The 24787-nt window shown below is 40.8% G+C and overlaps 1 protein-coding gene across 3 annotated transcripts in view; it reads right to left on the minus strand.

The window, feature by feature from the left end:
* The window catches only part of PPIF (peptidylprolyl isomerase F), a 446984-nt gene that overhangs the window by 190412 nt on the left and 231785 nt on the right, over positions 1-24787 (minus strand). For all 3 annotated transcript variants that reach the window (XM_044055769.1, XM_044055770.1, XM_044055772.1), the window contains exon 3: positions 23357-23445. In XM_044055769.1, coding sequence (XP_043911704.1) covers positions 23357-23445 — 89 coding nt within the window. The remainder of the gene's footprint in view (positions 1-23356; positions 23446-24787) is intronic.

A 24787-nucleotide genomic window follows, 5' to 3' on the forward strand; every position in this document is an offset into this window, starting at 1 on the left:
ACAGAATGGCCTCACTGAGACAGATGCCTGGTGTCAGAGCCATAGCTCAATGCCAACAAGTGCACTGTTATCCCCTTTGATAAAAACTCTGTACCCATGAACTACCACACAGGTGGCAGTCTACTTTACGCCGAATGTGTGATAAGAGACCTTGGGACCCAGGTGGACAGTAGTCTCTCCTTTGATGATCTCATCACCACAGATCCCTGAACTGGTGTGGAATTCTAGCATTTTAAAACATGGATAATGACAGGCTAAAAGATTTACTAACTGTACCTATCTGGAATGATACAGAAGCAGATCAGATACAAACCGATACAGAAAATGGACAGGGAAGAATGGGCCCAGAAAATATGAATTCAGAGACTTTCTAAACTAGAAAAGCAACTGAAGCACATGCAGGGTGTCTACTGGGAACACATTTAATTACAACAAAGCATAGATAAGAAGAGACTACCCAGGAGACTTAGACTGAACAAAAGATCAATGTGGAAAAGTATGGATGATTCACTTGCTAAGGAAAGGGAAGATATTTTAGAGGATGCCAGCTACAAATTTATTCATCTACTAGTAAGGAACCACCTTAGTGTGCAGGAAGCTACAAAGTCTGACATCACATCTTTAAAACCAACATTGGAAAATGAGAACCACAGTGACCTAGATGCTAAATTTGAGCAGCTTAAAGAAAGAGTGAAAGTATATGAGCAGTCCATTAAAGAAAGATTAATAAAATGAAACAAGATCAACTGGACAAATATGGTCCTGGGAGACTAACTAGTAGGTGCAAAACAGGAGAACCAACAACAGACAAGGTTTTAGTTATAACAGGGGATATAATAACCATGCCAGCAGACCTCAATGTGATTTTCCTAGGGGAGATTCTCACACAAAACCAGACAGGGGCACAATTCAGGACCACCAGGAAGCTAGCCCCCAACATCTCATTCCCCACCATCTCAATCCCCTCTGGTTATCAACACTCCGCAGAAGCCTTTGACAACACAGAAGGATCAGGACAGGAACATAAGCCACAGAGGCAACCAGAACCGACAGAGTTCTACTGGATGAATTACAGGACTACCAGGACAACCACGACCACAGACAATTCAGCAACCAGGAGCAGCAGCACCTTCACAGAGACCAGTTTCTTCAGAAAGACCAATATCAACAGCACAGACATCAACCACCACACCAATACCAAAGCCACCACCAGTACCAGAACAAGAACTACCACAACCAGAGCCCCAGAGCTTGTCCCTCTTATCAGGTTCCCCCCTACCACAGCCAAAGTGAGGACTACTACTACAACCCACCGAGATTCCACAAAGCAGAGGAGGAATTCCAGAAGTCTCGTACTCTATCCACGAACCCCCAGGGAGACAAGAGAACCAAACAGTGGGCAGGGGTAATGGAAATACAATACCTGGGAAATCCCGACTGGAACCACGACTACAACCCAGGTCCCAGGCTCAGACGGAGGAACCAGCCACAATAACAGGTACAATAACAATAGGTGTTCCACTTATTTGGAACCACTCTGTTAAAGCACGGACTGAAGATGAAAAAGTGTGTTGTCCAAAGAACTTACTTTTGTAGCAAGCTGCAGGAGTGAGGTTGCTCAGGTACTGATAGACCTTAAAATGTTTGTGAGGAAGCTCAACTTAAGGGTACAGTTTCACGGCAAAAGTAATGACATTGAAAATAAGCCTACTGATGAAACTATAAAAAGGCCTAGCAGCTATTGTCCACCACTACATCAAACATTAGCTGCTTTCAAAGTGAAATGTGAGATGAATATCAGGAAACTGCTAATAAACCTCCTAAGAAAAAACTTTACAACTTAACACAGTGAGAAAGAAAAGCATTGCTTGAGCTAGGCAATGATAAATCCAGGCGTGTAATGAAGGCAGACAAGGGAGGAGGTATACTTGTGACAGATACCACTAGCTACAACCAAAAGATAGAGAACATGCTGGAGGATAACAGATTTTATGAGTTATTTACCATAGATAACGTAAAAAGAGCATATGATTTATGGAACACTAATCTCACCACATTATGGGAAGAAAAACTTATCACTGAAAATTTTTATAATTATTTATGGAGCCCATCCCATGTTTACCTTACTTTTTTGGAATACCAAAGCCACACAAGAGCAAAGACCCACCTTATAGACCGGTGGTAGCAAGTGGAGGTTCCCTTACTGAAGCCACAGCCATTTACCTTAATTACGTGCCGAAACCTCTAGCAGAAAAGAATAAGTCATACATAAGAGATTCAATGGATTTTTTGAAGAAAATAAAAAACATTACAGTGGAAGCTGACAGTAGTTTATTAACTATTGGTGTGGAATCCTTATACACAGTGCTCCCTCACAATTACTGTATAACAGCAGCTATGGAGTCTTAAGAAACATAATCAGGGTACACAGGCACAACTGCAAAAGTTATGCAAGCTCATTAATCTTGTACTGGACTTCAATTTCTTTACTTTCAATAGCAAACACTACAAACAAAAAACTGGTATAGCAATGGGGGCTGCCATGGCTCCCAGCATAGCTAACATAGCCCTGGGCAAGTGGGAGGAGATCTTTGTTTTAAAAACAGACTACATGCAGCATATCACATGCTATTTACGTTTTATTGACAACATCATTATTGTGTGGGAAGGTGACACCTTGCAGCTTGGAGATTTTATCACTTACCTCAAATCAAACACCCTTCCTGAAATTTACCTCTTCCCATAGCTATACTTCAACCACTTTCTTAGATATGCACATTTCCAAGGACACCAACAATAACAGAATCACCACTGATCTATTCAGAAAACCAACAAGGGTTAACTTATTACTCCACAGTAAAAGTCTACATCCTACAAAAAACAAGTATAATGTAGTGAAGTCCCAAGGCTACAGATTAGCTAAAATTACCACAGAGATGGAACCATTTTTGAGAAACCTGAACAACTTGGAGAATGACTTTCTAGTGAGAGGCTATGAAAGTCAGATGTTAAGAAACATCCTGGAACCCATTATAGAACTGAAAAGGACTGAAGCACCTTCACTCAACCTCCCCAGTAGGAGAATGTTAAGAAATTCCACAGAGAATAACAAATGCAAACATAGCTGCATCATGACATACAATTTGGATTATCACAGTATCAAAAATGTTATTGAAGAAAACTGGGACATTGTCACAGGAAACCCTTTTCTGATTAACATTTTAGGTGAAGCACCATCCTTTGTTTATAGGAAGGCCAGGAACATTAGAAGTTTTGTTGAATTTAAACCTAGACCATATGAGAGAAACACTAAAAGATGTGAAACTAATTGTACAGTTTGTATATTTATACAGGAAGGTGATGATTTTCTTTAAATGAGGGGAATAAAAACTATTACGACCAGTGCAGGGGGTGACTAACACTACAAAAGTAATTTACAGGGCACAGTGCAATGAATGTTATGCATTCTATGTGGGCAAGACTGCAAATAAACTCAAGCATAGGATTTCATGTCATCTGTCAGAAATCCGCTCTGGATGTAAAATGCACTAGCCAAACACCTTTCTCTTCATAAAAGACTCGCATGTTTTAAGTTCCAGATCCTGGATCGCATAGACATGGGTGATCTTGAAGGAGACATCCCGAATATTCTGGAGAAACATGAACTCATGTGGCAATTAAAGCTGAACTCTTAGGAAGGCTGGACTAAACTACTACTGTTCAATTAAAGTGCACTGGAACTTAGAAAATTGCCACACTGTTTATATGACTAGTAATGTCTTATGGCTTTTCCTGGTTAGGGGTCACCACAGTGGAACTCCAGTCCGCTAATGATTGACAGTGGATTTTTACGGTGCCAAGCTGCCAGCCAGACGCCCAACCTTCAAAGAAGGCACACCCATTCACGCACACACCTACCTGCATGTCTTTAACGTCACCCAACCGTGGGGAGAACAAGCAGACTCCACACAGAAGGCTCTCCAGCAGAGAATCGAACGGGAGAACCTCTTGCTGTGAGGCGACAACGCTGACTGCTGCACCACCGTGGCCATTGTTTATATGACTAATTCTATTTTATTTTATTCTACCAGCTGGTTTTAAATACCATTTTTAATCAGTCGTAATGTAAGTGTATATTTTGTTTCCGTCATCATACATTTTTATTATTTTTTTCTTTCTGGTTCTCTTTTTTCCACTTTATTCAAAATGGTGTAATAACAACTAATTATACAATTATATATATATATATTTTTATAGATAGTTTTTAGGGTTCTTGGACAAAGACCTGAAGTCTAGAAGGACGAAAGCGATCTTTGTTAACAATAACAATCTTTGTTGATAGGTTATGAAAATAGAATATGATTTTTACAATTGATTTTTTACATGCAAAGTGTATATGTATATATATTTATATATATTTTTTGATTGTCAAATAGACTAAGGCTGATATATTTCCAGCCATGTAGTATACGGTCTTGGATAAAATCACAGACTTAATAATCTGGTTAAATAAGAGGTACCACATCATTATAAATTTTATTTAGTACATAAGGGTTATATTATTATGACAGCTACTAAGTAGGGCAGGACCAGCTTGAATGGCACACTGATGGGGGAAGGAATGTGAATTTAACATGTGTACCAATAATACTTTGTTTTACAGCACAATAGACCACTTGCTTGTAAGAAAACTATTACTCTATTTTTGTTTTACTTGGATCGCTTGTCTGTGTATTTAAAAGGTTTTCGACTGGAACCAGAATGCCTCTGCCTTGCTTGGATTACTTTGGAATACTTAGTAATTCTGTACGATATTTTTATTTATTTATTTTTTTTACTTAAGATGAATTTAAGTTCACTACTTCTACTACTTTTGTCTGATCTGATTAATATACAGTGATTAACTAGAGATATATGGACTGAAAATCTTCCACACAGAGAAGTTTTTTGCACTGTTTTGAAATCCTTCTATGTGGCACACATCACAAAAGGGTTCTCATCCAGAAGAAAAAAAATAAATAAATAATTGTTCCCCTCTACTCGACACTCATTAGACCCATTATAGAGTACAACGCCCCTTTTGGAATGTACCTCAAGACATCTGCAGCAGCTGGAAAGGCCACAGAAGTACCTCACAAAGAAGATTACTGGCCTCAAACAGATGCCCTACACAGAGTCTCAAAAAACTCCAGCTTTACTCCACAGCATATCGCCTACTCCGAGGTGATCTCTGCCCAACATATAAAGCTATATCAAACCCAGAGCTGTTGGACATGATACACCTAAAGAAATCCCAATCTCTCCAAGCTACACGCTCTAGGGACCTAAACCTTGTCACCACAATAAACAGGACATGCTGGAGGGATGGATTCCTGTCCCAGAGACTTCCCATACTCTGGAACAAGCTACCCATCTAGGTCAAGCAAAGTTCCTCATTAGCACTCTTCAAGAAAAATCTTGATGAGTGGATGGGAAATAGGAAATACACCCCGGAGATCACTTCTGTGGCTTTGCTCAACAGGGGCACAGGAAAATAACTTTCTTGGGTGGTGTAAGCCAGGGAACCTTGTTGGCTAGGCTTACTTAGGCCGATAGCCTAGTACCTACCTATGAACCTATGTAATCCAGATAACTGCAAAATAAGCGTTCCAGCTCCAGTGTGTCATGTCTAATCAGAACTGTGGGCAGCACAGAGCTTTGAAATGCCTGACACACTTCACAAAGGTGCTGGAGAGAGTGACTGATAACTAATTATGCAGAGAAAATGAAAACGAGAGGACAGATAAGCACTTAATGCTGCATCCTGAGCTCGGTCTGAACTGCTTACAGTGAGCTATACAGTAGAAATGAGGAAAGAGCCTTCCTAGACACACAAAGCATGAGACAAGTCTCACGAACACTGGTCTAAGCAGTCCTGTGACAGCTCGAAGGCTCAGAAACTTTAGCAGACTTAATCCAGGCTGTGTACAGAAACCCAATACCAAGTGCAAATAGTGGGAGTAGTGTCTGTGCATGAAGGATAACCTCTGAACACATGCCTTTTCCTACTGGTGATGGACCTCATCAGCAAACAGAGTGGAGGGGAGAGAAAAAACAAAGCTGTTGTACTCGCAGATGATGTAGCGTTACAAACAGACTCTGAACAAGAACTTAAGCAAATGTCAGGGGGAATGGAATGCAAAACTGCGGGCACATGACATGCAACAGACTGCATGCAAGACAGTGGTCACGGCAGAAAATGGAGAAATCAAAAGCAGCTGTAAACAGACATGGAAAAATGGTGGAACAGGTAAATAGCTTCAAATATATGGCAGAGATGGTCCAGGAGAACGGAGATGTGAATAAGGAGATCAACGTTAAAAATCGGAGGTTTTACAGTCAACAGGCATGGAGCGTCAGTAATAGACTGTGACAGAAGAATGCCATAAAAGGTGAAAAGTAAGATGCACAAAACAATGGTGTGACCAGTGCTTCTGTATGGCACAGTAACCTGTGTAATGAAGGCTGAGGTGATGAAGATGAAGTACAACACAAGATGGGTAACAAGACGCACATGGCAAGACAAAAAAAAATCAGAACACCAGTACAAAAGCCAAACTAGACTCAATTACAGAGTGGAGCAAGAATACATGAATACACATGGTTCAGACACATGTGCGGAAAAGCACAGATGATGATTTGGTAAAACAAATTTAGGAGGTCTAGGAAGAAGTCAGGTGGAGATGAGAACATCTAGCAAGGAGATGGGAGATGGATGGACTGCAAGAAAAGACCTGTGACAGGTCAGCATGCCTGTAGAAGAACGCAGGAGAGTAGCTCTGAATGCAGAGAAGTGGCAGCAGTGGACAAAAGCCTGATCTCATGAAAAATGGCCAAATGGGTTGTTGATTATGAGCATCAGCAGGCATAATAACTATGTAAATCAAAAATCTCCAACACCGATTTTGTACACATCTCAAACAGACTTGACAAGTACACCATGACTACCATGCAAAAGGAAGATCCTGCACATACTGACTCAGTTATACAAAGGTGTTTGCATCTTGTTTCAAGTGTTAATGGACACTGGATCAAAACAGATGTAGCCTACTAGCCATCTATAACTGGTCAGAACATTTCAGGAAGTGAAAAAAAAAACTACATTTTTATTTAATTTTCTCCTGTATTCCAAGTATTTACTGGTAGTCATTTATTTTGTGTCAGACTTAAAATACTTAACTCAATACAGCCTAGTGTCACATCTGGGTCTTCAATAGTGCTTTTTCATATTTGCAGAATTCCAAAACCATGCTACCTTATATGCATCTCAACCCTTACACAATGGCAAATGTAACTGTATGGATATTTGACCTCTGTCTAGTGAATCTAAAAAATATTGACTTATATTTGTATACTATTTGTCACTCAGTTGTCACAGTATTTGGAGAAATGTAAAAATTATTATGATACAAAGTACAGTTGTATAAAATCTTACCATAACACTAGCTGTCCTTTTCATCACGGTTGCAGTATTTTTTTAATAACCAGTCATCTGTTCAGTATACCAAAAGCCTTTAGTTCCTACAGGCATCATACATATGCCCCACCTGCAAGATATAGGGCAAAAAAGGTGATGTACAGATGCACACCTTCAGCACTGAGGAAGCTCTAGGAGGAACAGAATGCCCTCGGGACAAGGAGCATGTGCATCCAAAGAAAAAGGAAGAATAAAATAAGCCCATTGGCCAAGGGGGCAAGAAAAGTATAGGGCAAGAGGTAGAAGGGGCAGGAGGAAGGGAGTTAATACATCACTGAAGTAAAGGATATCTACTGCTATGGTAAGATTTTACATAACTGTACTATGTCCTTCCAGATCGCTGTTGCAATATTCTTTACCTAAGAAAGCTCAAGAAGAAACCTGGGAGGAGGAGGGCACAAAAGAGCTCTCTACAAATATATGCAGGATAGCCCTGGCCCCAGAAATAACATCCAGCTTGTAATGTTAAGTGAAAATATGAACAGAGGTCCAAGTAGCAGCATCAAGAATGGAATTGGCATCCAGACCCTTGAAAAAGGCACAATAGGAAGTAACTGCCCTATTAGAACCTGCCTTTACTGATGAGGAAAGACATTTGCCAAAAAAATAAAGTAACAGCCTTAGAAATCCGTAAGGAGATGGTTTGCCTCAAAACATCCAAATCTAAAGTCCTGGGATGAAAAGAAAAGTACAGTTGTGCACATTTACCATAAATGTAGATGTTAGTGTATTCACTGTTGCAGTCATCATATGTGGGTTATCTGCTTGCAGTAACCCTCAGTCGGCCTGATTAACAAAGTCTTGGGTCCTGCGTCAGATGCTGTCTCATCTTCAATGACGTCAGGTAGTCAGGGGTATAAAGCATGCAGCCAACACCATTACATCAATTTCTTACCCCAGATGTCAGGTGCCCCCATAACGGAAATCAATTATATATACAAGGTTACACCTCTAACAAAAAAGCAAATACACCAAAAAGCTTTAAGCATAGAAAGCAAGAACAGAGGTATAGCCAATAGAAGTCAGGGGGCTGGCGGGTAACTAGGACTGCAACAGTGAATACACTCGAAAACTGGTGAAAGTACGGCTTGGTCAAACGATAAGCCAAAAACACAGAAATTCAAAAACAGAATATGAAATACACACCAATCAGCCAGTACTTCACCAGTAACTCCTTTATTACTCCAACGATCTGGTACCTCGGCTAATCGCCTTCAAGGATCACATTTTAGTTTGTGGTCCTTGTAGTGTATGTGATAAAGTTATTAATGTGAAATCTATAAACAAGGTAAACCACATTTCCAGACATTATTTTAATTGTAAATCTACCAGTGTTGTATATATATTGGGGTGTTCCTGTATTAACACCTGGTATATAGGACAAACGAAGAGAATGGTGAGAATAAGAATACTGGAACATTTGAAAGATATATGGAATTCTAATGAATCCAGTCCAGTTGCTAAACATTTCATTGACAAACATGGTGGCTGCTCTGATACTTTAAGATTTAGTGTTTTGGGGAAACCTTTTGTTCAAAGGGGAGATAATATAGTAAGTAAATTAGAGTTAGAAACCAGAATGATATTAAAATTTAACACCTTAAAACCTAATGGTTTAAATCAGGAATTGGGTATTTAAATTATTTTCAGCATTATTATATGATATTGCGTATTTATATTATTTATTTACACATATACACACAGATATACATATAACTTAAACAAATAGTTTATAAATAAACATATATTGAAATATTTGTTTGTTTAAGTATATTTTTATTCTTTATAATAATTTTTATGTTCATCATTTATGTATTTATATGTATAGAATATTTTACATAAAACAAATGAATTTTGAAAATGTTTTTTCTAAGGTCACTTTAAATAATGCTCATTCCTTTATTAAATTGAAACTTTAATTGACTAATTAATTAATTGTTTCTAATCAAATGGTATAAAATGTATTGCCATGGTGGACTAAAATGTGATCCTTGAAGGCGAATAGCCAAGGTACCAGATCGTTGGAGTAATAAAGGAGTTACTGGTGAAGTACTAGCTGATTGGTGTGTATTTCATATTCTGTTTTTGAATTTCTGTGTTTTTGGCTTGTCAAATGAACTTGTTTTTCTGGCGTGAGAAAGGCCATCTGGGAAGTTGTATTCAAGCTTGCTCCCAGAAATACAATTTGTTGGCAGGGTACAAGATGGGTTTTTGTTTATGGTGTACCTCTGAGAAGTTAGCAATTTCTGTACAAATGCCAGATGATTCAATAGTATGTCCTGGCATTCTGCCTGAATTAGACAATCTTCCAGGTATGGATATATTTGGATATTTCTTTGCCTGCAAAAAGCAATGAATGGAGCTAGGCACTTTGTGAATACCCTGGGCACAGTAGAAAAGACAAAGAGCAGTGCAGAGAACTGATAGTGCATGTAGCCTGCTTTGAAGCGTAGGTATCTTCTGCAAGACTCCCTGATAGGGATGTGCAGGTAGGCTTCTTTTAAGTCCAGTGTTGCCAACCAGGCATCCTTGCCTAGTATAGGAAGCAGCTAGTGAAGAGTTAGCATCTTGAATTTTGGGATCAGAAAAAAAGTGTTTAGGATAGAGAGGTCCAGGACAGGATGCCAGGAGTTGTCTTTTCTGGGCACCAGGAAAAGTGTTGAGGAGAAACCTTGTCCCCTTTCCTCTTCTGGAACAGGTTGAATAGCCCTGATGCTTGAGAGAGAGAGAGAATTTGCTTTTGAGCCTCTGCCCACTGATTTGGAGTGAAATTGGAATCTGTATCCTTGGGAAACTATATTTAAAACCCATTTGTTCTGCGTAATGAGTTCCCAATTTTTTGCCTGCCGGGCAATGTTTCCCTCCTAAAGGAACAGTCAGTTATGCAGGGCTTGGAAGATTTAAAGTTGTCATTGAGACAGTTTACCATAGAGGGGAGTCTTACCACTCCCTGCTTTGGAAGTGGGACCCCCCCCACTGCTTAGTCCTGTGAGTACATTGGGACTGAAGCCTGGGAGTTCTGCTGGTTCTGGGTCTGGACTGAGAAGGCCTGGAAGAGGCAGGAAAGGACCAATTTTTAGAGGGGCAATGCCTACTAAATCTGGGAGGCTGTACTTGCAGGAAATCTTTAACAGTTTGCATAGATTTAGCTTTTTCCTCCATCTTTTTAAGTACTTCTTCTGCTTTGTTGCCAAACAGGTGGTCTTGGTTTAAGGGAGCATCCAGCAATTTAGCTTTAACATGATCTGGCAAAGATTGCTCCTTAAGCCAAGCATGCCTTCTAAGTACAGACCCAGTGACAGCAGCCCTGCAAGATGCCTCTAGTGAATCAAAACCACATTGCAAAGTATGTTTTCCAACTTGTTCAGCAGAATGCATTAAATCCTGCAAATCTTTATTTTCAGCACAATCAAGAATCAACATCATTTTCTGTTTAAGCAATCCAATAATATGCTGCTGATACTTGCATATGAAGCTGGCAGTTTAAGGCCCTAATGGCCAAGGTTGCAAAAGTGTACACCTTCTTACCCCATCTATCCAGCACCCTGGAATCTCTATCAGAGGGGGTAGGATTTTTGGCAGTAGTAGCCTTAATGCCCTTGGGTCCCTGTGAAAAGGTCTCAGGATCCGCAGTAGGATTTTTAAAGAAGAACTCGTGAGAGTCAGGAACCCTGTAATATCGATCTGGTTTTCTGGAAGCAGGAGGTAAAGAGTCAGGGGCCAAGCTAGATTCTGAAAAGGCATCAACAATGTCCAGTACAGGAGGGACAGCTAAAAGCCTGTGCTGGGGCAGGAGTAAGAAATCCCTAAGCCTCTTTTTAAAGTCAGAGTAATCCTGACTTTCCCAGCGGAAATGCTCCCTAAGAGTATGCAAGGTTTCACCAAAAGAGAAATCCTCTGGAGGGGAAGCAGAGGCAATAAGAGTCCTCTGCATCAGAATCCTCATAGGTAGAGGAGGGTATATCCTGGTCATCAGAGGAAATGGAAATTTCAGAGTCCTGATCCGAAGAATCATAAGCAAACTCAGTCCTAGGTCTCAGAGGGGGAAGGGTGGCTTCCACGGATTAAAGTAATAAGGTCTTCAGCCATCCTTATCATTTGTTTTTTAGGCATAGAGGCCTGACCATGTGGTCTGGGCATCGGTTTTCTAGATATGGATCGAGTTTTAGGCCTTGAAGAAAAAGATGGCGTCGGTTTAATATACAAGTCAGTAGGCCTGAATACACCCTCAGAAGCCGGTGCCTGCACAGCAGCTCCGGACCTATCCAAGGTAGAGACATCCACAGGTTCCACAGTTTAAGCATCTCGGACTCCGAATGGGTCTCAGTAGAGGCCTGCGAATCTGAAATAGCCGGTATCAGGGGTTGCAAAAGTGCCTCACTGAGTACTGGCGAATGGCGACTAGCTTAGGACAAGCGTCGGTGGCAGCTTTGGACCTATGCAGTCTAAATGTCTTTATCTTTGCATTTTTTCAGAATGTCGGTAGTCGGATGGCTTACCGAAGCCATATCTGGATAATTGAACACAGTACCAAAATATTTAGAATTGTAAATGAAAAGACGACGAATAGTTCGTTGTTTAAATAAGGCACAAAAGCGACAGCGAGGTACGTTGTGGTCAGGGCCTAAGCAAGGAATGCAGTACGAATGAAAATCTTTATGAGGTATTTGCTTTCCACAAGCAACACAATTAACTTTTACTGACATCGGTTTAGAGCAAGAAAGTTTCCCCAATGGGGTACTTAGCTTAGTTGAAGACTTCGGTTCTGAAACTTGAAAATGAAAATTTCAGGAGTCGGCTGTCTGGGCAAAAAGTGAGTCCCTAGCAAGATTCTGACAGAGTCCTTTTCTGATCTTGTGCAACACTCATGGTAACGGAGGAAGAGGAGGGTAGGGGTACAGAAACATCCCCTTCCAAGGAAAAGGCAAGGCTTCCACTTTTCAAGCCAGAGGACTTGGGACTCTGGAAATTGTCTGTTCAGAGTGAGGGCAAAAACATCTACCGGAGGAATACCTCTCTGACAGATGAAGTCCAGGAGCATATCTCTGTGAAGAATCAATTTGTGAGCTTGTGTGCTTGACATGCCCAAGAACTCGGCCACTAGGTTGTGCTCTGAGAGAATGCAAACTGCCTGAAGAGTCACTTGACACTGGACAGCTAGATCCCAGACCCAAACAGCTAGTCAGGAAAAAAAGATAGGGCCTTGTGCCCCGTTGTTTGTTGACATAGCACATCACTGTGGCATTGTCTGTGAAAACTTTGAGGAGCCCGGGTTGAAAGAAGGAATGAAAAACTTGAAGATCCAGAAGCAGAGCCCTCATCTTTATAATGATGTGATCTGACCTCTGATGAGGTCAAGGACCCTGAAACTTGAGCTGGCCCACAGGAGGCACCTCATCCCATGTTTGAAGCCTCCGTAAAGGGCGCCTGATTTGGAAATGGAGCTTGAAAAGGAAACCCCAAGGTTGAGAGAAAGCTGATGAATCTGTCAGTGGAGCTCAAGCTTGAGAATGAAGGAAAGGTACCAGGAAGTCCAGAGGGTGGCAATGCTGGAGCCACACTGATGAGGTACCACTGATGCTCTCATATGGAGCAGCAAGATAATGGTGGAAGCCACGAACCTGAGAACCCAGAGAAAATCTCTGGCTGTGATGGATACCAGATGAAGAACAGATTGGAAAAAGGCAATAAGAGACAGAGCCTTATGGGCAGGCAAGCATGGCAGCATGGGAACCACCTGAAGCCAGCAGCCGAGGAATATATGAGCCTGTGAAGGCATCAGAACTGATTTCTGGAAGTTTACGGTGAACCCTAGACTCTAAAAGAGTAGTAGTAAACCTGAGCTCCTGCAGAGTGTTGGAGAAAAGGGCTTGAATAAACAGATCATCTATATGGGGAAGGATGTGAATTCCTTTAACCCTGCAAAAAGCAATGACAGGAGTAAGGCATTTGGTGAATACCCCTGGGGTAGTACAGAGGCCAAAGGGCAAAGCAGAGAACTGAAAATGTAAGAAAAAAACAGAGAAATGTAAAAATATTCCTGGAGAGAGGATGGATGGGGATGTGAAGGCATGCGTCCTTGAGATCCAGAGAGATTGAAAGGCCTGGTGTAAAAGAACAGGAAAGAACGTTTGTGGAGAAAACATCTGAAAGGAAGGAATGTTGAGAAAGGTGTTCAAATGGGAAAGATCCAGAACTGGTCTCCAAGTGCCCTCCTTTTGTGGGATCAGAAGCATCCCAGAGTAAAATCCTTTCCCTAGCTGGGCAGGAGACTCTGCCTGAATGGTTCCACGAGCCAAAAGAGAATGAAGAACTTCTACGAAATGAGACAGCTGCTCCTGAGGAAGTTAAGGAATCCCTAAAGAGAGGAAGAGATTTCCAAACCATGTATCCCTGACAGATAATGAAGGAAAACCAAAAGTCTGAAGTTATCTACAACCAATTTGGAAGAGACAGGGATAGACAGTGGGACAAAGGAACCTGGTCAAGGGGAAGAGGAAGCAAACTGTGAAATAGAACCTGGCTTCTCCTGGAATGGTGGGTTTCTGGGAGACAGGAGTTTGAGTAGACTTAACAGGGTGTACATGCCTAGTCCCCTTTCTTGCCCTTGGGAGGAGGGCGAGATTGCCTACGAACAGGAGAAACAAAACAGTTTCAACTTCTGTAAGGCTTTACCCTTGCCTTGGAGAAACAAAGTTCAGCTTCAGCAGATCCAAAAGATACTCATTATCCAAAGGAGTGTCTAAATGTTTGGCCTTGATGTCATCAGACAAAGCAAACAACATCTCATTACTAAACCAAAGGCAGCAGAGCAATTATCTACATGACAGTTGCATTTGATTGAGTGGCATACAGCATGAGAAGTACAGCCCGGCAGGGAAAAGGCCGAAGCCTTCCCCTCAGTCAGAAAGATCAGAAACTACCTTAGACACCTGGGAAAGGAGGGTCAAAACATACCTGGTCAATATGAGTCTGGTAGTTGATGGCCCTAAACGATAAAGTGGCAGCTGTGGAAACTTTTTTGCCCAGCCTTTCTATAGCCCTATTATCCTTATCAGAAGGCAACAGTAGAGGACAACAGTCTGGAGAGATTATCAGAGGAGGCTGATACTACAGAAGGGCCACCTAAGGGTATTTGTAAAGAAATTTGCACTAGTCAGCAATGTTATAGACTACCTGGCTTCCTAGGTGCAGGGGGGCAGAGAGTGAGGGACTACAGATGCTGCTGAGAAAGTACAGAGAAGGGCAGGCAGAACAGAAGGAATAAGAGACTCCATCTGTAGGAGCTCATAACACATTGTTTGAATCTGAGACTTGACAACAATCCCACTTAAAATAATCCTTCATACAAGCAATGGTATCCCCAAAAGGAAAACTCCTCAGGGAGGAGTCTGGACTTACAGAATCCTCCTCCTCGGAAACATAGTCCAAAGGGGAAAGGATATGGGAATAAGCCAAAGATCTTTCCACTGAGTCTATGTTCTCATCCAGGGAAACCAATTCCCTCAGTCTAAGTGGAGTGGAAGACGAGGGAGAAGTAGGTGCAGATACCTCCCTGAGGAGGCTTCAAGGCCATCAAAGCATTAATAAAACCCTGAGTGAATTTCTGCCATTCATGTTGGGGATACTTAACAGGGGAAATATGCTTTGTCTTTTGCTTCTTCTGCACGAAACGCCATCGGAGGGTCAAACCCAAGTGAGATTCAATAGTTGTAGGAATCTCCTTCCAAACTAAGTTCTGAGGAATCCCCTTGGTCTTTTAGAAATAGAATCGGGTTCCCCTCAATGTCAGGTACAGACATTTGTAAAGCCTCAGAGGATGTGCAAGAAGCCAGCTCCATGCCAGCCTCCAATGGGGTCATGGCAGAGAAATCTGAAGCAACTACTGGACAGTCCCTCGTGGCTTTCACCAGCCTCGAGAGAGAGATGCCCAGGGGACGCTGGATAGCAGGTGGATCAGATCTAACCTTTTTGGTCTTCACAGATGGCTAGTTATCAGAATGGGAGAATTCCATCACAGCACCATGATCCAGCAACTTCAGAAGTTGGTTTTCTAGGTATATGGACAAAGAGGAGAGATGACTGTGTACAGCCTTAGGCACAAATGCCTGGCAGATAGAGCACTGCCTATTATCGTGAGAAGCACCCAAACAGAAAAGACACGGACAGTTACAATCTTTATGGGGAATCTGCCTCCCACACTGACATTTTCCCTTTTTAGATGACATGAACACAATAACCACAACAAATGAGACAGAAGAAACCCCAATGGGTCACTTATCTGGAAAAACAGATTGGTAATCAGCACAGCAGAAGAGTGTTCAGACCAATGTTCTATAATGGCATTTAGAATTGCAGCAAAGAAGGTCCGAATGTGTGCGTCTGTACGTCACCTGTATGTCCTATGCCTTGTGATAGGAGTGTAAGTGTGACGTATGATGCCTACAAAAACTAAAGGCTTTGGTATACTGGCCAGACGATGGGCTTGGCAGGAACTCTCTTAAAGAATACTACAACAGCGATAAAGGAACAACATCTGCTTAGCTTCATATGAAGGTTCGCAGCTGTATGAAGAAAATACTGCTAGCAGTATGTGTGTTGCTTGAATAGTTATTGAGATAGAACAAGCTGCTGTAGTTATTGTGGCTTATAAAATCCAGTGTAAGACCTAGAACTGAATGAATGTTATCACTGTAAAGGTAATTTTGAGCTGAAAAGTTTACCCATTTACAGTCTGCTAGCAACATTTATGTTTCTGGACATATGAACATTTATTTGAACCATGGGATAACTTCATTTTATTAAAAGGCTCGGGCCACACCCATTTGGAATTGATTTCAAACTCAAATCCACTGGAGGGAATACCCCATTTTGGACCGTCACTGGGCCTTCACAGAGTAAAAACATTCTGTGCAATTTCAATTGTCCAGTGGCGTTTAAGCTAAGACTTTGGAATTCTACAAAATGCATGCAGTAATAAAGATGGCACAGATGTTAATGAGAATGCATAACAGCATGTGCCTCTTCAGTCTGCATTTTCAGGTGGGATGCATATTGCATCAAGTTTGCCTGTTTTGCATGTGCCTACATGGGTCTTCACGGTTTTAAAAATACCATACTTAAAGACATGCTCTAGATCAAATGGCAAACTGCCCAAAGGTGTGCCTACTGTGTGGCAGTGCCCTATGACAGACTACCATCCTAGTCAGGATTAGTTTCTCTACACTGCACCCACAGAGTGGGGACTTCAAGTCCCCCATGACTGTAGGCTAGTAAAGTCAAGAGAATGAATAAATTCAGCATTTTTAGAGTACTTCCAACACAAACCACATGCTGAAATCTAAACTTTCTACTTCCATATAGGAGCCTTGCAGGAGCCACATGTGACTGTTGCTGGTCAGAAGGAGTGTTGCAAGCACAATTAACCCAAGGGGCGTCCTCTAACTCTAGTGCATGAAATGCGTCTTCCCAACATCAACTGCATGTTGTACTTGTGGATCAACACTGCTGCTCTCCTTCAAATTTCAACAGGGTTCAAAGCTCATGGTCAGACAATGAAACGAATGGAGTGCACAGAGTGCAGAACAGAATAAGGTCAGAGGAACAAACTGCAACACAGTGACAGCAGTGGATTATCTTCTCAAGTACTAATGGCATTAGCCAGAATTTAAACATTCAATCTCAGAAACCCCAGTGACTAGCAAAACCCAAAACCTTTATGACGACATTTTTAAATTTCTTTATATTCTTCATAAGGAATGCCTTCGCCCCTGGCACAAAAAAGTAATACTAGCATCTGAAAATGATGAATGATGAAAGAACGAACATTAATGCTTTAGAAGAATAACTTCACATTAAAATATACATCCAGGAATTCAAGTATCTCTTCCTGGAATTGTCCAGAGTATTAAATCTGAAATCCATTAGCAAAGTTATGACAATTCTACATTATAACTTTAGACAGAAGTATCAGGAATGAGCTCTCAGCAAGGACTCTGAGTAGCATATATCTGCAGATCAACGCAAGACGTGCTGCACAGGTGGTAGTGAAACAATTAACAAATGGACTTACTGACTTTACTCCCATCACTACCTTTCATGCATTCAGTCAAGCATGCTCAGGTTTACGTCTAACTATACTGTGACAGCTAAACAAATGTGAGTGAACCAAATGTTCCTTGAAAGGGAGTCAAGGCAAAGCAGTAAGCTCCATGCACTTGTCGAATTTCCTTCTGTTTGTACACAGCACATCTTATATGCCTCTTTTGAAAAACTTCCCAAAGCTTTACAATGTCCACAAGACACTTGTGTATTGAAATGAGGTCTACGGCACAAACTTTAGGGTCCCTTCTTTCAGGAAGACAATGTCATGCGTATGCTCTGAACCTTGTTGTGTAATTCTGTAGGAAGATCCAATACTACTATTCTCAAACCTTTCACTCGGTGTAAAGGTCAGGGCAAATCAAACTAAATATGCAAGATCATAAATTCTCGGTTAAATCAAAGTTTCACTTTTGCTATGACACACAGCTCTGAGATTACAGGTCAGATTTTAGGCAAAGATTATAATGTTAGAAAATGAATTACCTTCTACTCAGGAAAAAATGGGTAAAGAAATGGTTCAAAGAAGTGAAACTTGTTTGGACACTGCTTTTCTGAAGGCAGGCTGGTAATATTTTCCTTTATAATCATATCTAATCACACCCAATGTGCACCTTCATGGAGCACATTGTGTTGTTTGAAAGAGTACACTCTTCTCCTGTACTTTAACCAGAGTTCATGCAGTCTTCTCCTGTACTTTAACCCTGTGCTGTGCAAAATAATGTGTACTTTGCATGTTTAATTACACAACATATTAAAAGCTAACAGGGCTTCAAATCAGAGCACTTAAAGTCCTGTAATAGTTTAATACGTGACAAAAATCATTTCTCTTTTCTTAACTCGCTGAAAATGGCAGCCAGAGTTGCTGCACGTAAAGTACCAGAGGCATTTCTGGATTTTAATACAAGGTAACATTACATCATACTGTAAATGGTCACACGTAACTAAGTGGCGGTGCTATTTTATCACCACTGAAATTATTCATTTCAGTGAAATAATTGGTATTGTAATAAAACTGTCACAGTCTACTGGTCTTTTCAGCTAAACCAGACACACACAATTAGTAGATCATTAATGGGAAAGTCTAGATAATGCAACTACAACTAATGTATTACAAAGTCTGTACAACAAACTAAAACAATGAGTGAGAAGGTCACTGAAAAACCAATCAGTAAAAACAAAATGAAAACTCCAGCAAAGCTAGAACTTCCACTGAGTGAACTTCCAAACCTCTTGTATCAGAGGCACATGGGATATATGCAAATGATCCCTATGAACATCAGGTGTTTCAGCTCATTGGCGATTCTGAATGCCCATGACTTGTTTCGTTGTTTTACTGGACAATTTCAGGCCAATAAAGCCAAACCCCTAATGATAATGGACAACAGCTGGGTATAACAGCCCTGTGTTTCTTATGCTTAGTGAAACACTCTGCTTGCGCTGTGCTGACGAGGTCATAAGGCCAAAATATGCATATCCACAGCTAGTGCGGTTTGGCTTTATTGGCCTGAAATTGTCCATTAAAATGACAAAACATTTAACTGAGCTACATCAACTTGGGCAGATGAGGCCTTGTTTAACATCTCATCTGATGGGCAGCGCCCTCAGGAGTGCACACCTAACGAATGCTGTCCTGCAAGGAGAGCAACAGAAAATGAATCCAATCACCTGGGATAGGAGTAGAAAATCAGTCTTCTATTCTTCTGGCATCAAAGGAAAGTGTGCTACCTGTTCGGCAACCAACACTGGACGCAGTCACTGATCCATAATCAGAGTGCAGAGCCCCGGATATTAATCATGATAGTTTTAAATTTCTCTCTGATCCACGTCAGGAACAGCCCTGCAGCCATTAATTATTCCAACATCCTTTAGTAGTAGGGCTTTTTGGCTGTGATCATTCAGTTTTCAGAAGGACAAACTACTACGTGATGGAAACATACATAATGGAATTCTACCCTTGGCAACAAGTTTTTGAGGCCTTTAACGGAAGTTCCAGGTTCACGGCAGAACATGTCACAGACAGGGAACTAAGCATAGGCATACAAAAATTAGCAACTGAATGAAGTATTGCACACAATACACTGGCACACAAAAAATAAATGAACGGAATGCATACAACACAAACATGTAGCGAAGAATCCTGTAAATGTATTAAAAATAGACACAGAGAGAGGTACAAAATTAGTCATCGTATCATGATTTGCCACGCCTCAATAATGCCAGTGTATCAGTCTTTATTGTTCGTTTATGTTCTCCCCTAAATGTCGTAGCAGGGAGATGTTTGTTCTAACATGTGCTGCATTCCCTACATTATACAGTTTTACATAATTTGGTCAGTGCCCTCAGTATAGATTTTCTAACTGTTCAAACAACAAGACTTTTGTTAGTTGAAAGGTGGCATTTTACGGTCCTTTCATTTTTTAAGTAGTAGTACTGGCTAAATGCCTTGCTTTTAAAAGGGCAGAAAATTTACAATAAGAAAAGGAATGGCTGAGTGGTGGATGGGATAGGTTCCTTACAAAAAGCAGGAAAGGTTGCGGTCAAATATAGTTACAGTGAACCAGCAAGACTGAGAGATACTAGAGAGAAGGAACGGCATTACAAACTGCATTTTATCATTATCCTAGTAAATAAAAACTGACCACAAAAGATTTTCTGCTCAGCTGAGTAGTCTCTTGATCCGATTACCCAGAAATATCTAGGTCCAAGCATCCAGGAAATAGGCAACGATTAAGAGCTGTGAGTAACAGAAGCTGATGCAGGTCACATTTTCCAGGCCCAACCTGCACGGACTCAGGTTATTGGACAACAAGTATGCATACGACTCAGTTATAGTCCATACGGGTTTAAATGACCTAAGATGTAGCTCCCTGGACTATTATGAAGAGACATGATGGAACTCTCAAACCGTCTCCCACACTGGGATGAGCATAGCACTGAGCAGCATTCTATCTTCTCCAAGGATCACACCACAATATGACAAGATTGACAAAATGGTTGAGGTTTTGGTGTCACTCCAAGGGGGTAAAGTATTTGTCAGCATGAGAAGATATGGTCAACAGACCATACTGCTTTGTCAGGGATGGTCTGCACTTGTCCCCTCTAGCGTTTTGAATATTGGCTAAAACAGTGCCCTTTTATAGGCAATCCTTCTGACATTTCAAAACCAACTCAAGAAAATCTAAAGGTGTTACTGCTCAGTGCCAAGCGTCTTAACAAGAAATTCCACTCCCTACAAGCTCCTTCAACCTACAGAATGCAGATATCTGTGTGATCAATGAGACATGGTCTAAAATCCTCTGACATCACCCCTGCAGTGCAGAGCTACAATACCTGCCACACATTTAAACCAGCTGCTACAAAAGCAGGGAGTAAAGTTGGTGGTAACCACTGACCAGCTCTATTCTGAGTCTACTGATGAATGGGAGGGGTCCTAAATGGAGCAGACATTCTTTACTGCACATTACAGTAGAAGAGAAGTTACATGTACTATGTTTTTTTTTTCTTTTAGTAATTCTAGAGACCAACATTAAGCAGTATTGTACTTTTCTGGCTGGAAGTATGAACTTCTATTTTGATTTAATCAAATGGAACAGACTGTCAACAGCAGGGTGTTATGGTGGGGATTTAATAGTCCATTATAAAACACCCAAACTGCACTTCTCTGGCCACAGCTGTGACATTTATATGGCTACATTATACTAAAGCATTGCAACAGTAATACACTATTAAAGCTGGAACATGCATTGTTAGCAATACAGCACTACTGGAGCAAAGCTGTTCTTTTGCCTTGGTTGGCAGAGGTACCAGGAGACAGGATGAATGGTGACACTCCTGCACTATCAGTATTGATTCCTCCCGGCTCATCCTGCTGCTTGCGTTCATGCTCCCGGCTCATCCTGCTGCTTGCGTTCATGCTCCCGGCTCATCCTGCTGCTTGCGTTCATGCTCTTTGCATTGTTATATTCTTAATGCAGCAATCAGCAATGTAACTTAGCAAGTCAGAATTTTAACTCTGGGTTGTTGGGGATGGTAAATGGAATGAACTGTGTTGTTGGGGGAACAGGTCTTCCAACCCCCTCTAATTATGTTCCTGAACCAAACATCACAGCTTCAAAGTTCTCCACAAAGATACTTTTTACAGCTCTCAAGATTGCATTCTGTCACTGCTCTGAAAATTAGCTTTTTCTCAAAACAAGTTTTGTACCAAAGTTTGTAATATTATTTTGAATAACATAGTTCTGCTCCTAAAAGGTGTAGGTATGCTTTTAGCAAACAGACTCATTTTTTTGAGATGTGATATTCTGTCAAATGGCAAACTGTTCAACCACTGTTCAAAATGCATTTGTACACCCACCATGTGGTTTTCTCTTAGTACAGCGACGTGGTAACCCTAAACCCACAAGTAACTCAGTCTTTGAGATAAATATGTAGTAAACTAAACATAATAAAAAATAAGCTACCTATTCTAACTACAATGCAGTATTTTAAAGTTCTGGCTACACGCACATGGGAAACATTAACAGCTAACGAAATCTCACCATTCTAGAACTTCAGCTCACAACTCAAAAAAAAAAACCCTTACTTGATTTATTAAACTATTTGCAAATGCTTCACAAGACAAGGAATCATATGGAATGCAATGCCCCAGACCCTGAAAGACTGCAGAGGCTCTTAACAAAAGAGATATCAGTATTTAAATTATCAGGATAGACTGACAAGCCCTCTCTCTCTCAATATACTCTGTTTTTTACAGACTCCTCTGAGCATCTCCATCTAGCTGTTCAAGTCATGGATGATCCAACCCTATTTGGCCTCCTATTTCTTCACAGAACATACTTAAAGGAGCTAAGGCTTCAACAACAAATAAGACACCCCGATATGATAGATTCATATCCCAACATATCCCCCACCTCAAACAAACTTTCACCTATAGTCAAGCAGAGCATCACCTTTGTCCCCCTTTGCGGTATACCTGGATAACTGGATGGACAGCCTCAACCTTTCCCCGGTCTGTCCTGTTTTGTCCTCCTTGCGGCTGGCAGGAACTTATGAATGTGTTTTGGCCAGGCTTGCAATGACCTGCAGGCTGGTTGCCTAGTACTTTCCCATGAACCTATAAGCCAAAGCAGACTATTCTTTACATAGCATTTCGAACTGCTAACTCATCCACCTACTGCCAAAATCCACAAGCTACCTACCACCCTCACAACCTTTCCTATACCCCTCCACCTTGACTCGTTTCTTAAACAAATGCCCACTTCTCCTCTCTTCCCTTGCCTTTGCTCCCTCATCTTATTTTTTCTTCCTTGTGTCCAAATGCTGCTAAGTAGTAATGTTTAACGCTATGACACTTTTATAACGCTTGCTGCATAATCTCATATTCTATGTATACCACATTTTAAATCTCTGATTATTATTTTGTGTTAACTGCACAGACTTTCTTAAATGCATTTAATTTGTCTTTCTATTGCATTTACCAGAGCTAAACCTTAACACAGCCAGTTAAGTTCAGTGTTCTATCCTGGTTAACAGATGAAAATAACTAAGAGTTTTATTGTTTGTATTCTACATGTACTCATTACATTTAACTGATCACCATCTAAATGACGTATGCATGACTTGGGAGGGAAAAACCCACAAGACAGGCTTGTGCACGAATATAACCACCTAGCTTTACTTCTGACTACCAATACTTTGAAGGATAAAAACACAATCAATATTAAAGAAAAAGCATACCTGACACATGAATTTGGGGATCACTCTGTGGAATGTTGAACCTTTGTATCCAAATCCTTTCTCACCAGTGCAGAGTGCTCTAAAGTTCTCTGTTAAGACAGACAAAAATTACTGCATCCATTTCAAAATATTCTGTCAGGTTTTAAAACAAAGCTATTATTCACTGACAGTTACTTTTGTTCAGTGTTACTGTATACTATTGCACTCTTTGCATTGATTACCAAACTCACAAAAAGTACTAACGATTAATATTTTTTAATAATCATTTTGCATTTCTTTATGTTGTGGGTCACAGCCCTTTGACAAGCCCACCTATCCTGTTAACACAGGAATTGTCTATTTTTAATTGGAAGTAATTTGGTTTACAAAATTATTGCTCTGAAATGTTCACTATGTCATAAACATTATTTGAGCTCTAAGCACTGCGAACACAGGCTTTGTTGTTTAGCGATACAACATTTTTCAAAATTATCCTTGTGTACTGTATGATTTACTGATGGAACCCTTCTTGTCCTCTGCCAAAAAGGGGCTATACCTACTCAAAAAATTACGTAAACAAAACTAAAAAAATAAAGCTTGCTGCTCCATTTTCCCTCTCAAAACAGAGCTATACAAATCCCTTTAGAGTTTCTGACCTGTAGCAAATATGTTTTATTTACTTCTGAACTGCCATTGCCCAGACTGTTTTTGGGATAATACGAAGGAGTATTTAAGGCAGGGTCTTAACAGGAATTACTGTTTAGTAACATTATTCACTCCCCTTCCCTCACAGTGCTGAATGTACCACTCCACACACACAGCATTAGGACAGCCTAACTATTTTTCCCATACTTCCCTGCTAAACATGCAAGCACCATAGTCATACGAGCTGCAAAAAATAAATGGAAAATGAGGATACAAGTCCGCGGATGCAACAGTCAAAGTATTCTAATGCCCAGGTACAGAATCGGAGCTGCTATACATTAGTAGTAGGAATGTGTGGGAGGGAGCAAGGGGCACAGCTGTATTAGCAACATTCACTTTGTTTTTTTTTTTTTTGCAATCAGGCAGCCTTATTCCACATTTGCAAGATTCACAAATTATGGTCTCAGGCCTCCAACATGGAGTCCTTCTTCCACTGCCATGTAATGAAGAATCACCCAGGGTTGCATATTCCAAGGTTCCTTAATATCTTTCAGTAACGGTTACCACCTCCAATGTCTCACCTTCAGTACTTCAGACGGTCTACCCCACTTGTGCACACCTGTACTACTGGCAACAAATCCTTAATGCCATGTTGTTCCAGGCCACACCAGGTTCATGGTTTATCACCTCCTCCTTGCCATCTGCTCCTGCAACTGCAACACAAAACTGACTTCTAGATCCTTCTCACAAATCTTTTTTTGTGCAGCTTCCCAAAATGCTCACTTAAGATGGGATACAATGGGTCAG

This window comes from Protopterus annectens, chromosome 14.part0 (assembly GCF_019279795.1).
Source record: "Protopterus annectens isolate FY-2018-M chromosome 14.part0, PAN1.0, whole genome shotgun sequence".
In the NCBI taxonomy this organism is placed as follows: Eukaryota; Metazoa; Chordata; order Ceratodontiformes; family Protopteridae; genus Protopterus; species Protopterus annectens.